Below are 16,099 nucleotides of genomic sequence, written 5' to 3'. Positions count from 1 at the left end.
TTCACTTGAGTGTCTCTTATCATTCATATTATTTATATATTGTTATTTATGCATGTAGCACTTTACGAAGATTGAGAGACTCCCAAGAGGCTTAAAATTGTAAGGCACAAGAGAAATATCGTAGGAATATATTGGTTATTCTGTTACATGTTTGTTTCAGTCCCCCTGTGGCTTTCCCTACATGGGTTTTAGCTTCTTTATTAAACTAGAAGCAAAGTAGCTTGAAAGGCATAGAGAACTGAAATGTCTGTGCATTTCAAATTAAGCCAGGGTTTAAGAATGTAACTTTTAAGTTGAGGGTCTACATGTAACATACCTTGTGACTGTCTCCATCTTGCATCAGGTTGCCTTGAGATTGTTTCATGTATAATATGCAAAAACTGGGCTTCCTTAACTCATGGTAACTGGATAGCCAAATGAATGTTCATTGTGTCGTCAGAATTGGAATCCCATGCAGATCTCATTGCCGGGTGACCACTGGGGCTGGGCGATATATCACTATATCATCCAAAACTGGTTTGAAGTCCATATAGTAATGTTGTTGTTTAGTCGTTTAGTCGTGTCCGACTCTTCGTGACCCCATGGACCAGAGCACGCCAGGCACTCCTGTCTTCCACTGCCTCCCGCAGTTTGGTCAAACTCATGTTGGTAGCTTTGAGAACTCTGTCCAACCATCTTGTCCTCCGTCGTCCCCTTCTCCTTGTGCCCTCCACCCTTCCCAACATCAGGGTCTTTTCCAGGGAGTCTTCTCTTCTCATGAGGTGGCCAAAGTATTGGAGCCTCAGCTTCACGACCTGTCCTTCCAGTGAGCACTCAGGGCTGATTTCCTTAAGAATGGAATAGGTTTGATCTTCTTGCTGTCCATGGGACTCTCAAGAGTCTTCTCCAGCACCATAATTCAAAAGCATCCATGGAGAAAGACAACAGGCCATATAGGAATACCAGTTTCATAATTTTTGACTGGGAAATATGCCTCGAATCATGAGATGTGTGTGCACGCGTGCTATGCAAAAATCACAATGTGGGAAAACCCATGAAGCCAGCCAATGCTTCTCTCGATTCCTACAGCTCCTGTTAACTCTGCTGGCTCAGATCTCCATTGCCTCCTGCAGGGGCAGAGAATCACAAGAGCAGGCAGCAGCAAAAAGTCATGATGCGGGAAACCCGTGAAGCCAGCCAATGCCTCTACGTAGCTCCATCCTTATTTCAGACATCATGATATATTGGTATATCGTGATGTTCAGCTGGTGATATATTACGATGTTGGAAACTGGATATCGCCCAAGCTTGGTGACCACCCAAAGACACATAATGAGAAAACAATATTATTGAGAAAACAGACTTCCAGGTTGGTGCCTCTGGCAATGGCGGAGTTCCTCTGATCAGGAGGAACTTGCCCCCGTGGGAATTTGGGTCTGTACCGCCGCGGCGAAGGCGGAGACCCGTAAAAATCACAGGCGGGAGAAACCTGTGAACGTGGGATTCGGCAGGCAGCTTTTGTGCCTCCCCTACTCGTGGGGGAACCCGATTTCGGGGACCCGGAGCGACGTGGGGTGAGTGGCGCGGTGCTTCGAATCGTCTGCTTCTTCCACGGAGTGAAGCCGCATAGCTGTTGCCGGAGAGCACTGACTTTTTCCTGTGGACAATTTGACTCCAAAGTAATTACCCGTGAGTAGAGCTGATACGGGAGAATCAGATTTTAAATGTTTAATTTGGCATTGAAACGGGGAGGTTCAAAACAGGAAGTCCGCCTTCCCTATTTGTAAATAGACTGAGGCAAGGAGTCTGTAAGCTGAAGTCTTGGAAAGCCTTTTGTAAAAGATTAAATTTCCATCGGTAAAGAGTATAAAATCCCCCTTGGAGGCAGGAGAAGGGGGGGAGCTGTGGACTGAGTATGTCTGCAGGAGAGAGTAAAGAGAGTTAAAATACTGCCGCTCTGACCCTGGAAACGGGCTGCTAGTGGACTGACGTTTTGGAATGTCCACTGACAGCACTTAGAACGTTCCTTGACAGCTAGCAGAATAAGAGAGATATATTGTTTCTACTGTCTCCGGCTGCTTCTAAAAAGGAGTAATAAAGTAACTGAAAACTGAAATTAACTTTGGATTGTACGAGTTGTGCTTAAAGGTGACATTCTTGACTATTATAAATAGATACTGTTTCCCCCTAGTGGAAGTTTCTGAAATTGGTTACTTTATAAGAACTGGGCTAGGGGAGTTTCCAGCTGCAAGATAAAAACTGTGTGACTCTGGGATTGACCTTGAATCTCTTACGTGTTATGGCAAATGGAAAGGAAAGAACAGATGAAATGTCAACAGAAGAGGCTTTAGTGGTCACATTATTGAAAATAAATGACTCGCTGGAACAGCTTCACAAGAAAACAGAAGTGATGAATGTGAAAGCGGACGCTGCAAATAATAAAATTTATTTAATTGTAGAAAGTTTAAATAATCTGGGACAAAAGGTGAACACCAACACAGAAAACACCCAGAAATTGACACAGGAATCTACTTTAATACGGCAAACTGCGGATGAAGTCAGGGAGAAAACCTTTGCTGCTGAATGTAAAACAACACAATTGGAGTGTGAGAGAGCCCCATACATTCAAAAGCAACTTGACGAATATAAGCTGACATTTGCTATGATGGAGCTTAAAGAAAAACAGATGAATTTGAGGATCAGAACCCCACCAGAACTGGGAAATGAAAGTTTGACAAAGCTTCAGGAGGAGACAGGATCAACATCAGCTGAGAAAGAGAGATTTTTGGGGGTCAGTTGGACCGCCAAAAATGTGAATTTACTTAAGGGTAACTGTGAAGGACGTTGGATTGGGAAATATGGACAAATCTGAAGTTGCTATTGTTGGGCCAAGCTGTTGTGGTGGGGATGAGGGTTGCTGTGTTGCCGGAGATGTTGCTTTTGTGTCAAAAAGTGCAAGTTTTGGATGGGAGGGATTGTTTCAGGAGGTGGCAGAGGGATGTTCCTGGATTGGTTTGGCAGGGCAGGAAGCCTTGAGTAAAACTTAAGATATTGACGGATGCTAAAGAAGGAGGTGGACCTGCCCTGCCAGACACCTAAACTTTGTTGTGAATCATCTACTTTTTGCTGGCTGAGAGAATGGCTGTCTTTTAAAAGCACTGAAGTGTTGGATAATGGCAGATGAAGTTGATGGACTAGACGGAATTGGCAGAAAAGACTGGCAAGATCCGAGACCAGGGAGAAGAGTCGGTGGAAGAAGACTGGGAAAAGTTTAAAGACTATAGAAATATTGTAAAATTAATGAATGTTAGAAGAATGTTGGAATGAAATTATATGGCTTCAGTAGAAATGTTACAAGGAATTAAGTATAAATAGATTAATAGAGTATTAAAGGAAAATAAGGTTAAAAGGTGTTAAGATAATTATAGGATAGAAAACAGGGGAAGATGGTAAGGAATTGCTGAAATAATTAATAGAAGTGGAATACAAAAAAGGGAGGTGTGAGGAGGCCGTGGAAATATGGGAAAGAAAGATAAGATATTGGAAGTTTTTTGAGCAGGGGAATGTTCTGATATAGCTTTAGTTATTCACAAAATGGTTAGCAGCAAGGCCACCAAACCCGCTGAAAAAGGCTTGGCTGTCTAGGGGCTTGGTCAAACTTGATACCTTCCATGTTGCTTGGTATTCCTTGACATCACATGCTCAGTAAGAGAAATTGTCAGTTGGGGAAAGGAATATGAGTGTTTATGCCCTGGAGGGACTTTGATAACAGTTAATAGTTCACGTTGCAATTTCATGATTCTTCTGTATTAAACTGATGAAGTTTTCATGCTCAACTACATAAATAATGCCCTATGGTTCCAAACAGCAGCCTCCTTTACTCTTAATAAAGAAATTGATGAAAAGTGAGTGTTGCTTTTCCCCTTTTATTGTTTTTGAAACCTCTCTGTCTGTGAATTCATCACTTTCTAATAAATTATACTTTGGGGAGAAATGAAAGATGGTGAAATTATTGCTGTTGGGCCTTGCTTAGGGAAATAAGACGTGCCGAAAAGTGATCAGTTTTCTTCCTTAAACAGTTCTCCTTTTGATTATATCCTAGAAGCCTAATCAAACAGGTTCCCCCCCCCCAATAATGTATTTTATTGTTTCTCCTTAACAGAACCCTTGAAGAAAATGTGTATAGGATAGCTCTTTCCTTAGCACAACGGTACAATGTCCCGCTCTGGGAAGTTTACATGACACATCTGGAATTCCTTTTCAGTGACAGCGGGTAAGTGCAGCAACTCATTCTACTTTGCTTACCATTAGTGCTGAGAGCCCAAGCGGGATTTAGCCAAGGCAGAATTCAAAAATAAATAAATAACAGTGTAACAAAATAGAAAACGCCCACAGCAGACATGAATAAATCCTTCCCTCCCACCATGAAAATAACATACAGAGGCTAACCAAACCTACCCTGACATAGTTGGACATATGTTACCCGAGGATGCAATACCCAAATCATTTTCAAGTCCATATGTTATTAAAGCGTACCGCATTTCCATAAAGTCATTTTCTGTCACTGTCGATTTAGTGCTTTTGTTTGGTGAGCTTTTCCCTAAGAATAATTGTCCAAACCTTCTGTTTCCAAACAGTCAAGTGTAAATTATCCAAACCTTTCCAGTTTTGAGCAATCAGTTGTCAAGCTGCAACCAGCAGAAATGTGATCATTTATTTGTGTTGAAGGTTCTTTATTTCATCCTTGAAGATCATTAATAAAGCTAATTGTGAAGTGCATTGTGCAATCTCCTTCATGATCAAACTTGTTTCCTGAAGTACTGCAGTCCAAAATGTGCAGCCAAGACCAGAAATCCACCATATCTGGCACATAATCCCAATATATTCAACCCCTCCAGCCTAACAGTGAGGCCTGCGCATTAATCTTATGGCATCTTTGTAGCATCAAATACCGCCTATGCATGGTTTTAAAAATATTTTCTCTACTTCGAGCCAATACAAAGTCACACTCTTGAGCCAGCTGAGTATTGAATTTGGTTGTTGACAGTGAATATCATAAATACCTGTAGCCATTGCTTGAATAGAAGGTACTATTTAGTGGCTGGTAAAAACAATGTATTTGCATCAAAAGTGGGTGCTGGCATTCTCCATGTTGAATTCTAAAATGCTATTTAGCATTTGGTTAAAAGTCTAGGATAAGGTTTCCCAAACTTGGGTCTCCAGCTGTTTTTGAACTACAACTCCCATCAGCCCTAGCTAGCAGGACCAGTGGTCAGGGATTATGGAAATTGTAGTCCAAAAACAACTGGAAACCCAAATTTGGGAAACCCTGAACTGGAATATTGGCTTGGTGGTAATCAACATGGGTTTAGCTAGGCTTGATTGTATTAAGCAGTATCTGATGGTGTTTTGTGTCCCTCTTCGCTAAAGCATAACTGGCAATCTATATATATGATATCCTGAATGAGGATTAACTTCTGATACCACCTTTGTTTTAGTCTGTTGTTCTAATCTATTTTAGTGTGTTCTTAGACGTTGTGTTATAGTTTGTTTTGGGTTGTGATGGGGTTGTATTAGTTTATTCTTCTGTTGCAAGCCACCTTGATTGTTGTTTTGCCTTTTGGCAAAAATATTCATCACCCATCATCCAGTACCTGTCTATGTAATGTTCAAGATTTATGAGCTTTTCAGCACCTCTGTCTGCCTTTTTCCACTGGAACCTATTTGATAGCCCAGGCAGAAGAGGTGTCATCAAAAAGAGTAGGGCGTGAACAGGTTCCATTGGTCCTTCCTCAGTCCACACCTCACTGAAATCTCTTCAAATGTCTTGTTGTCCCACTTGAAGCATGGAGTAGAAAGCTACAGACAAACTGGTTGGGCTATGTAGGCTTCATTTCCTTTTTGACACCACCAGCCAATTCTATCCCTATTAAATAACGTGGGCAAGTTAGCAGAGTCAACAAATTGCCCAGTGACCACATGGTTTAATTAAACACACACACACACCAACCACCCAATGTGTTTACTCGGTATTAGAGTGAATTTTGCAGCAGTAATGAAACTTTGTCCAGAAGTATTGACAATAGGATGGATATTTAAAACCTTGGAGCAGAAGCCTGTTATGCCCGTAGCACAAACAAAATCCCTATTGGGCAATGCAGACGATCTAAGGAACAAAAGATGGGAGCAGCTGGTGAGGAAGGGAAGCTGAAGCTGGTACTAAAGGGTTAAGAGGTAACAAGTCGCTCTAATCACTAAGCAGCTGGAAGTCATTAAGCATCCAGGAATGTGAGTTAGTTTGTATAAATAGACAGTTCACCCGTGTGTTTTCTCTCTCCCCCCGTGTTTGCTAATATGAGTTAAGTTTAGAGTAAGGTTTTCTTTATGCCTGAGTTCCAAAGTGCTTGCTCCAGGTTTCTTCATTGAAAGGTACTGACTCTCCTGCCTTCTTCAACCGCTGCATGAAATTCTCTGCTGAGATAAGATTTATGGCGTTGGAAGCGCACTGGACGTTTACTTAACATTAAACTAATTAAAGTTTAATGGACAAGTACCAGGTGGTCAGCCCCACAAGAGGAGGAGGAAGCAGGGGACACGCAGAATAGTGATGGAAGTGGCAAGGGCCTAGGGGATGGTGGCAGATAGCAGCCAGCCAGCAGATGAAGCCTAGAGGGAGGAGGGGGCTTAAGGAAGGATAGCTGAAAGCGGAGTAAGGAGACACAACCGAGTGGGAACTGTGAAAGCATCCAAATGACTGAGCCCATATTTGTTGGGGGGGGGGGAATCAACTCCCTGCTAATTTTGAGAAATTATAGCTCTTCGATGCACAAAACTATTCACCTAAGAAAATGTGTTGTTGTTTGTTTGTTTCTGTTTTTGCGTAATGCATATTTCTAAAGAATGTTTTCCTGCTCCATTTTGGATTTCTCTTTCTGTTTTGTGCTTATTCTCCCAGTGCTTTTGTTCCAAAGTGGTTTACTTGCCAGAGTAACTATTAAAAGGGTGTGTGCCGAAAGATGCGTTTGCGTGATATATAATTTCAGAAGTCTGCAAAACATCAGCAAATTATGAGTTAGCTTGAAAGCTTGATTTTTTCCCTTAAAAAATCATGTCAGGGAAAGAACTTGAATACCCACCTCGATGAGAGATTTGGTAAAATGTAATTATGAGCAAGCAACTTAAACTTGAGTTTTTGTCACTAAAAAACATACTCTTAAGACTAATACTTGTTATAACTGTCAGTGGGAAAACCTGTTCATAATTTAGTACCTCTTGCTTTGTAGACAACAGTTTGCAATTTTACTGGCAGTGCAAAGTAACACCCTTCATGAAAATCCTGCCAAGCATAATCTTGATGTCTCAGCCTCTACTACAACGTTAGAATGTGGAATTTGCATGATAGCTATTGACTTAAGGTGGGAGACACAGGAACTTGTCCCCTGTTCTTTGCAATGACCAAATTTGTTCCATTTCCCTACACAGTTTATCCACAACTGCTATAGAAGAACGAGCCCAAAGTCTTGGCCTGTTTGAGACTTTGAACACAATTCCTGAAGCCTTTCATGAACATATGGCCAAATATGTATACCCGACTATTGAAGGCAGAGATCATCAGCGTTTGCTGTATTATTTCACACTCCTTGAAAATTGTGCCTGTCCTGAACATGGGAAATTAGCTATCAAGCCCGAAACGCACATACGCCTGCTGAAAAAATTCAAGGCAGTTGCACCAGGTACGCAAAGTTGACATTTTGCCTTTTACATTTGTATCTGCTAGGCTCATTCCTTTTTTCTCATTCGCAAAATGTGATGTTGGTCCTCACCTCATTGCAAGAGGGAGGGGCGCTCTGTTGCAACAGTAAAATGTGACGTTCAGATGGGTGTTCATGCATCTAGTATATGCTAAATATGATATTTTATAGCAGTTGTAACATTTATTTCTTGGGAATGTGCAAACACATGAAACTTGCTATATCTGTATTACTTGAACTAAGACTTGCTTTTGCTCTACATAAACCAGAGGAATAAATTTCAAACTTACCCAGAAAAAAATATTTGCGTTCCCTTGCTTTTGTATAAGATGTTTATGGATCATACTTAGTAAGTAGGTGTCAGCCTCCTTTGTATATTTTAATGTGCATCAAATTTATGGGGCAGTGGAGTGATAAAATTCTAAGAAACTGTATCAATATGCGCTCATGAAGGCAAAAACGTCATATGTTACCTGCCGGTTGGTCGTTTTGAAATAGATCTGGTGAGATTTTGGAGTTGAGTAAGGATAAATGTTAGATGGTAAGGATTTGCTGAATTTAATATCTGAACTGGAATACAAAATGGGAGGTGTGAGGAGGTCAAGAAACTAGTTAAGGAAATTTAAGATTTGAAAATATTAATCTATTTTCTGTTTTGATTATTGGTTTTCTTCTTTGTTCTTATTTTTTTTCCTGTTAACTGTTTTTTATTGTGCTTTTTTATGTGTTGTGTTTTTGTTTTTATTGTTTGTGAAACTTTAATAAATATTATTATAAAAAAGAGATTTTGGAGTTGGAGAATGGACTCCTTTTTAAATACTTAATTTTGTAACAAGAAACATTTATTGCTATTGTTTGTGTCAAACTAGGCTTTATATTTTGACATATATGTGCTATTAGACAACATATGTGTAAAAAATAAATATGAAAACAGATTCAAAGATTCTTCTCTTACTATGAGTACAAAACAAAAACTGAAGCTATCTAAAACAATGTTAGGCTTTTGCTTTGTGGAAGCGCGTAAAATAGTTGTAAATTGGTAGCCTGGATGGAAACTGAATTGATAACACCAATAAAGACTAAATCTGTATCAGCTTTGCCTTAAAGGAGAGGGTTTCTGCTCGTTCAAATCAGGACCCCCAGTTTTTGCCAATTGCTCCTACTTTGTCCCCTCCAGAAATCTGTTCCTGAAAGTTGTGGACCTTCTGGAGCAAAATGAGATATGACATGAAGGAGTGCAGGGGCGTTTGAGAAAATTGTGTGCTATCCTTTGCACAAGCAAATCACTTTCTGCTAAGGCAACTCCTCTGGATACAACCTGGGGGATTTTCTGAATTTGTGAAAGTTCAGCATTAAAAAAGAAGAAGCTACACACACACACATATATCTGTGTGAGGACATGTTACATATATGCAAGTGTGGAGGGGTAGGGAGGGACCTAGATGCGAGTAGCATTCACTTGTTATATTTCTTACCTGCCCTTCACTAGCTCTAGAATCAAATCGATGGTTTTGCTAGCATTCCCCTGCCTTCTCTTACGCTCCCTGCCCCGTAAACTCCAACCAAACCATATGCAAAAAAGCAAAACCCTGAGGCTACAGTCCTGTGCATGCTTACCCGTTGAACATGGTGGGACTTCCGTGTAAACGTATGTAGGTTTCTGCTGTGATCCACCTAAAACAGACTAAATGGCAAGCGATCACAGGAGCATCCATGCAATGTTGGTAGCGATCAAGCTGTTTCTTGTGAGTCTTTGGCATTCCTGCCTCCTCCTTTTTAATGCATGTTTTGTTCTTTAAGTGGCCCTTGCATAACACAGGTTTTCATTGCCAGATGCTGGGAGTTAGTGCTAGCAAGGAGGGATCTTCCTGCACTGCTAGCAGGTCTCTGTCACCCATAGATAGCGGTTCTTATGTTATTAGAGTTTGCTAGTTGCGATGCTTTTATTTAACGATCTAACTTAAGGACTTCTGCTCATCTCTTTCCGCTGTTAGGTCTCAATTACAAAAAGCTTACGGAAGACAATGCGAGTCCCCTGGAAGCTTTGGATCCTGTCCTCACAAGTCAAAACATTTTATCCATTTCCAAGCTTGCTCCTAAAATCCCAGAAAAAGATGGAAGGATGCTTTCCGCAAGCTCTGTCTATGCCATCTGGATCAAAAAACTCTTCTGGGATGGGGACCCCCATCTTATTAAAAGAGCTCCAGAAACCATGGCTGAATGGTTGCATTCATACGATATCTGTGCCAAGTACTTTGATAGACTCCACCCAGGAGATATTATCAATTTCATAGATGAAATTACTTTTTCCTCAAAGGCTGTCACCAAGGTAAGTACACGTTTACAGCTGCATTGTGTAAATTCAGATATTTCATCTGAAGTGTTCAAAAGCTTTGCTTCTCACTGGGATATGTATGAAGTTCAACTTTTTAATTGGAATATTTGCTAATAACTTAAATCACAGGGATATATATATATATATATGGTAAACGGAAGTAATGTATTGGCATGTCCCAAACTCCAGGTTCTTGCAGATTTCTGCTGGTTCTAAATATTTTTTATCATATGCTATGTAGTCTGGATGCCTGGAATATTGGGTTGTATGCAATTACACCTGTCCGTGAATGTAAGAATCCCCCACACCAACTTTCATGCTGTTGGGTGAGAGTGAGGTCCCCTGATCCTTGGCGACTGAGTTTCATTGGATGCAGGAAGAAGGAGGAATTGGATAAAGTCACTCCCCTTATGTTAGCAGAGGGATCAGGAGCCCTTCCGAAAACCTAAATAATAGCATTCAATTCATTATGCGGCTATGACCCCTCAAAGATGATTTTTCAGTTGGACTTTCAGAATAACACAGAAACCTCTATCTTGGATTAGTCACAGAGGATTCCTAACAGCCCATAATGTTAGTTGAGAAGCTAAAGGATTATGCAAATAGCCAAGGGGGCTTTGTCTTGTTTTTCAAGCAAGAATTCGAATAAACTTCTCACTTGTGTGCTTCCTGTTCCTCCTCTAGGGAGCAGCAGCAAGAAGCAGTTTAGAAGATTCCTAATTAGATTAGCAGCAGCTTGTTATTATCTTAATTAATGGTGATTAATCTATCTATTGTATGTTTGAAACCATGGTTTATGAAGATGGTTTGCTAATAATAGAAAAAGCACAGTTCAGATAATATGAAGTTTAGGGTTTCGGTAGTAACTGGAAGCAAAAGCTTCTGAGTTTCTCTTCATAATAATAATAATGTAATTACTTATACCCTTCCCACCTGGCTGGGTCTCCCTAGCCACTCTGGGCAGCTCCCAACAGAATATTAAAAACACAATGAAACATCAAACATTAAAAACTTCCCTAAACAGGGCTGCCTTCAGATGTCTTCTAAAAGTCAGGTGGTTGTTTATTTCCTTGACATCTGATGGGAAAGCGTTCCACAGGGCCAGTGCCGCTACAGAGAAGGCCCTCTGCCTGGTTCCCAGTAACCTAACTTCTCGCAGTGAGGGAACCGCCAGAAGGCCACACTGAAGGAGGGGAGGGGAGAATATGAGCCTAAGTCTCACTATGGCTTGTTCTTATCATTCTAAACTATGGCTTAGTATGATATCTAAAACACAGCCTTTGTGCAAGAGCACCATTTTCAGCTACAGTATAGAACCCGATTGAATGCAGTTGATAAGAGTGTGCAAGCTGGTAGCTTGTTCCTGATAATAAAGTTTAGGAGTGAAATTTCATTTATGTTTCAAATCAGTTGCCTCCTGCTCATGTAAAAGAAGGCTGCATATGACCCTTTTTATTCAGTTTGGATAGTGGGAGCAGATATCCTTTACTTCCCTCAAAAAAAAATCAAAACCCTTTCAAAAAAGGAAATTGCTTTTCACATATTTTGCAAAATGCAGGCAGTGATGAACTGTAGCACTATCAAAACGTATTATCACTAGGCAGAAATGAATGTACAATTAAAGCCCTAGAATTCTTCTTTTAAATGGACTAATCTCTGCTTTCAAGATCATTGTGGCTTCAGAACATGGCAAACACTTTCGCTGTTCTTTAGCATCCAACAGAACAATCCAACTGTGTGCATAATGCGGCCGTCTGCATCACTTTACCCAGATTTTGAGCATTTTAATGCACAGAGAAGACAAGGAAAGGGTTGGGAACGGTTCTCCTTAAAAAATAATGGATATGTTAATAAAATATATTTTGCATAATATGTAAGCGCCAAATCTGCTTTCTTATGCTTGAAGTATAATAAGGATTTTTAGGGCTGGAAACCAGAGTTCCCATAATTGGAATTCTGCTCCTGAAGAGCTCCCACTAAAGGAAAGGGGATGATTTTCCCACAGTTTCCCCTACCCCTTTTGTCTCTGGAAAGCTCTTCCAGAGGATGGGCTGACCCACTGGAACAGCATGGGAGCTGCTTTGGGGGCTGCAGGTGAAAAGGAAGACTGGCAAAAAGAGAGAGAGAGCCCTGTCCCATTTCCTACAGTGGGAATTCCCCCTCGAAATCAGCTCCTTCTATGAAGTAAAGGAAGCCTCTTTTCCATAATCTCCGTGCAGGTCATGTTAACTCCAGGAAAGCTGTTTTCTCCTCCACATAAATGGTGTTCAGTACAAAATAGCAGCTGGTGTGGTTTTTTAAAGGGCAACACACAACCTAGCACCTGCTATCCAAACTGGGGCATTGACGAGGGGTTGGTTCCTATGTACATTTCCGTAGAGTGGTATTAAGCCCAACGCTTGATTTTCAGCAGTGCCACTTAATGCATTTATCAAGTGGTTGACTGTGCATGTGTGAACCCAGGGAACAAGAATGCCTTCTTGACTACATCTGTGCACCTTATCCTGAAGATCTGGGGTCAGCAAACTTTTTCAGCAGGGGGCCAGTCCACTGTCCCTCAGACCTTGTGGGGGCCGGAGTATATTTTCTTGGGCTGCTTACCTGTGTCTTGCAGCGCACGAAAGGGGCTGCTTAAAATGGAGGCCGCTCGAGCACTGCTGCTGCTGGCACCAACAAAGCCCAGCCCCCTTCCTCCTCTAGGCAGGGCGGGGAGAAGCCAGGAGGAAGGAGAGCGGAGGCGCCGGCGCCGCTGCCATGTGAGGGAGAGGGAAAGAACGTGCATGCTGGCGATCCACGCAGTGATTCTCGGACCGTCCGCGGGCCGGATCCAGAAGGCAATTGGGCCTGATTCAGCCCACGGGCTTTAGTTTGCCTACTCATGTTGAAGATGTCCCCAAGAAGTGTTCCCATGGCTCCTGCACTTTTGAGAGCTTGTCTGTAAGCGTTTGTACACGGGCAGTGCAATTGTATATGTGTCTACTCAAAACATACGCACCCCACTGAGCTTAAAGGGGGCTTGCTCCCAAGTAAGCGTGCCTTTTCCAGCAGAAGCGTGGACAGTAGAAATAAGAGTGAGGACCCTTTATGTAGTGTCCACCCTGACTTAGGAGTCTTGCCTGGAACTGACAGTAACCTTTTCCCACCTTTCCCAGACATTTTATTCTTAACTTTCTGCTGCTTGGTGGGTTTTTATGAGAACACGCAGCAGGGCAGGGGGCGGTTCTTGATTTGGGATAATTAATGTATGATCGTTTTTATTTGTTTGTTTGCTTTATAACAATTATACACCACTTGATTATAAGAAGGGGGGGAGCCCTCAAAGGTGTCTACGAAAAGAAAAAACGATGAATGTTAAAACGTACAAAAACTTAAAATACTAAAACAGATTAAAATTCAAGCCAACTTCCGAAGCATCTGGGAAAGCTTGTCTAAACAAGAATTCTTTTAGCAGATTTCGAAAGGAATACAGTAACAGTTGTGCTTTAATTTTTTATGCAACTGCTCAATTTGTACTGTATACTCTGCTCTGCGAATTAAGTTACTGTGATAATGTTTTGGTACGAGGCGATGAACGAATGAAACATAAACACATTCCATGTGTTTTGCAGACCCTTTGTTATACGAGCATTGTTCCTTGGCCTTGGCCTTTGGAACGAGTCAAGTTATTTGCAAGCTAAATAAATAGTTATGCATTAGCTTATGGAAGGCGCGTTACAGCACTCCGCGTGCTAAAAACACCACATAAAAGATGAAGACAGCCCAATGAAGTACATGAACTGGAATTTATCATGCATATTGGGCATTCAAGAACTATAAAGCCTGAGGATAAATGGCCCAGTGGGATAAAAACTCAATTTCTCTTTCTTCAGGCCAGTGGACACACTGCGAATGAATTAAAAATAGCTCACCTTGTAGAAGGTATACTCAAGAGTAGCTTGCCCTGCTGTTGAGGGTAGTTTATGGTTCAGGACTGACGTCGTAGCTGAGAAATGTTATTTAATATATTGGTGCCTTTCTGGGGCAACAATTTCTTGCTCACAGTCGATGGACACGTACCTGTGGCGCGCTGCAGTCCATCACCTCACCTGAAACAATGTGGTTTTGTGAGGTGGTGCATCCAATCCTAGGAATATAATGAAAGCCGCATTGTGTAATTGGCTGGAAACCACTGAGCGCCTTTGAGGTAGATTCATTAGAAGAAGAAAATGGAATTGTACAGGCCTTCTGCTGCCTCTCTGCTTAGTCACCCTTTTCGACATGAATATTTAACATGAATATTTTTTAAAAAACAAAAAACAAAAATTATCTTCCAATGAGAGTGGAAAACTTCCAGCTGGTAGCTTCAAATGAATTTTTGAAACTATTTAAAGCATATACAAAGTTATGCCTCAAGATTGTTACAGACTCTAATGCTTTAGGAGAGGAAGTTATTTGTGTTGGTTCTTTTTTTAAAAATGAAGACTTTTAAAGTTAGATAATGGAATCGCTCAAGAAGATGTAGGCGTGACAAAAGAACGATCTAACATGGGATTAGAAACTTGAAAGGAATGGCTCTTTTTAAGTAACAAAGCCGCTCTCTTTCACATTTTCTGTTATGTTTAACACGTTCTTGTCCTTTAGAAGGAAAGACAATTACCTTAATCAGTGTTTATGTTTTGCTCAGCTACTCATTTGTATCCAGATACACCTTGCATTGCATGTGACAATTTATGATGAAACGTGCATTATCTTTTCTCAGCTGTCGGTTGATTCCCGGGTAGAGATGACGAGGAAGGCTATTAAGTCAGTGAAACATATCGCCGAAAAAGCTGGGAAAAGGTCCTCTGAGGGAGACCATGCAGAAGATATGCCTGGCAGGCAAATCACTTATGAAGATGCTTTGAGTCACCTACAGCAATCTCTCGCACACCTGGAAACACTTAGCCATAGCTTTATTTCTTCCCTAAAAAACAGTGACCAGGTAAATGATTTTTTTAATGAAAAAACCTGACCAAATCAGTGTTACACATAATAATTATTTGCGATGCTGAACACACACACACACACACACACACACACATGCACATTTCTATAGGCTTTTTCAGAAGAATGGGTTGGCTCACTGGCAGTATCATTTTGGGGAACAGTTTTTAGATATCTTATATATTGTATGTTTCTTGTTGCAAGCCACCTTGATCCTACTTAATGTTTAGCAGTCTACTCCCCAGCCCAAATAAATTGGTAACATACCTGCATGGTTGATAAGTCATCTGCCTATACAGTGAGGGGGGAAAGTATTTGATCCCCTGCTAAGTTTGCCCTCTGACGAAGAAATGACCAGTCCATAATTTTAATGGTAGGTTTATTGTAGCTGTGAGAGACGGAATAACAACAGGAAAAACCCCAGAAACCCAGAAGAAAAATGTCATAGATGGATGTGCATTATATGTATGTACTTGTTACCCATTTCCCATTTTTATTATTTAATTTAACACTTGGTGGCTGTTTCGTTCCCACCTCCAGCTGTTCTGTCTCATTCATGTTGTTTTACTGGACTTGGTGTTTCTGGATTTTATCAAAAAACCGATCCCCCATTCCCTTACCCCTTTAAACAGTTCCTCAAAAATACAGCACAGGGGCTCAGGTATGAGAAACTTAACTTTCAATGTACCTTTAAAGTTTCATTCTTCGAATACATGAGATACCTATGGTAGGTACATTTTTAAAATGGATGTTTTTTGACATGGCTCTTTCGATTAACAGGGTTGTATCTGATGGTGACTGGGCTTGATTTACTCTCTCCTACCCACTTAACACCACACCACCTGCACTGTTCCTGATGGCTATGGGGTCTTCTGAAACAGAACGGGATATGGTGTAGAGGGCTGAATTGAGGGTGGGGTTCCGTGAAAATCAGGTGCCTTGACTTATGTGAGGGGAAGCACTTTCTGCTAAGGCAAAGCCACCATTGGAGACAACTGGAATCCTTTCTCCGTGAATGTTTCTGGAAGAAGTTAGCTGAGAACCTCCTGAAACTTCATGAGAACTTAGCCGC

At 41.2% G+C, this 16,099-nt stretch overlaps 1 protein-coding gene across 2 annotated transcripts in view; it reads left to right on the top strand.

Moving 5' to 3' along the window:
* NBAS (NBAS subunit of NRZ tethering complex) overlaps positions 1–16,099 on the top strand; it is a 186,168-nt gene that overhangs the window by 137,437 nt on the left and 32,632 nt on the right. For both annotated transcript variants that reach the window (XM_081188936.1, XM_081188935.1), the window contains 4 exons: positions 4,142–4,252; positions 7,462–7,712; positions 9,725–10,059; positions 14,804–15,025. In XM_081188936.1, the coding sequence (XP_081045062.1) occupies positions 4,142–4,252; positions 7,462–7,712; positions 9,725–10,059; positions 14,804–15,025 (919 nt within the window). The remainder of the gene's footprint in view (positions 1–4,141; positions 4,253–7,461; positions 7,713–9,724; positions 10,060–14,803; positions 15,026–16,099) is intronic.

Source organism: Podarcis bocagei (genome assembly GCF_964188305.1).
Source record: "Podarcis bocagei genome assembly, chromosome: 3".
Lineage (NCBI taxonomy): Eukaryota > Metazoa > Chordata > Lepidosauria > Squamata > Lacertidae > Podarcis > Podarcis bocagei.
The sequence above is the reverse complement of the archived record's forward strand: the minus strand, read 5'-3'. Positions and strand labels throughout refer to the sequence as shown.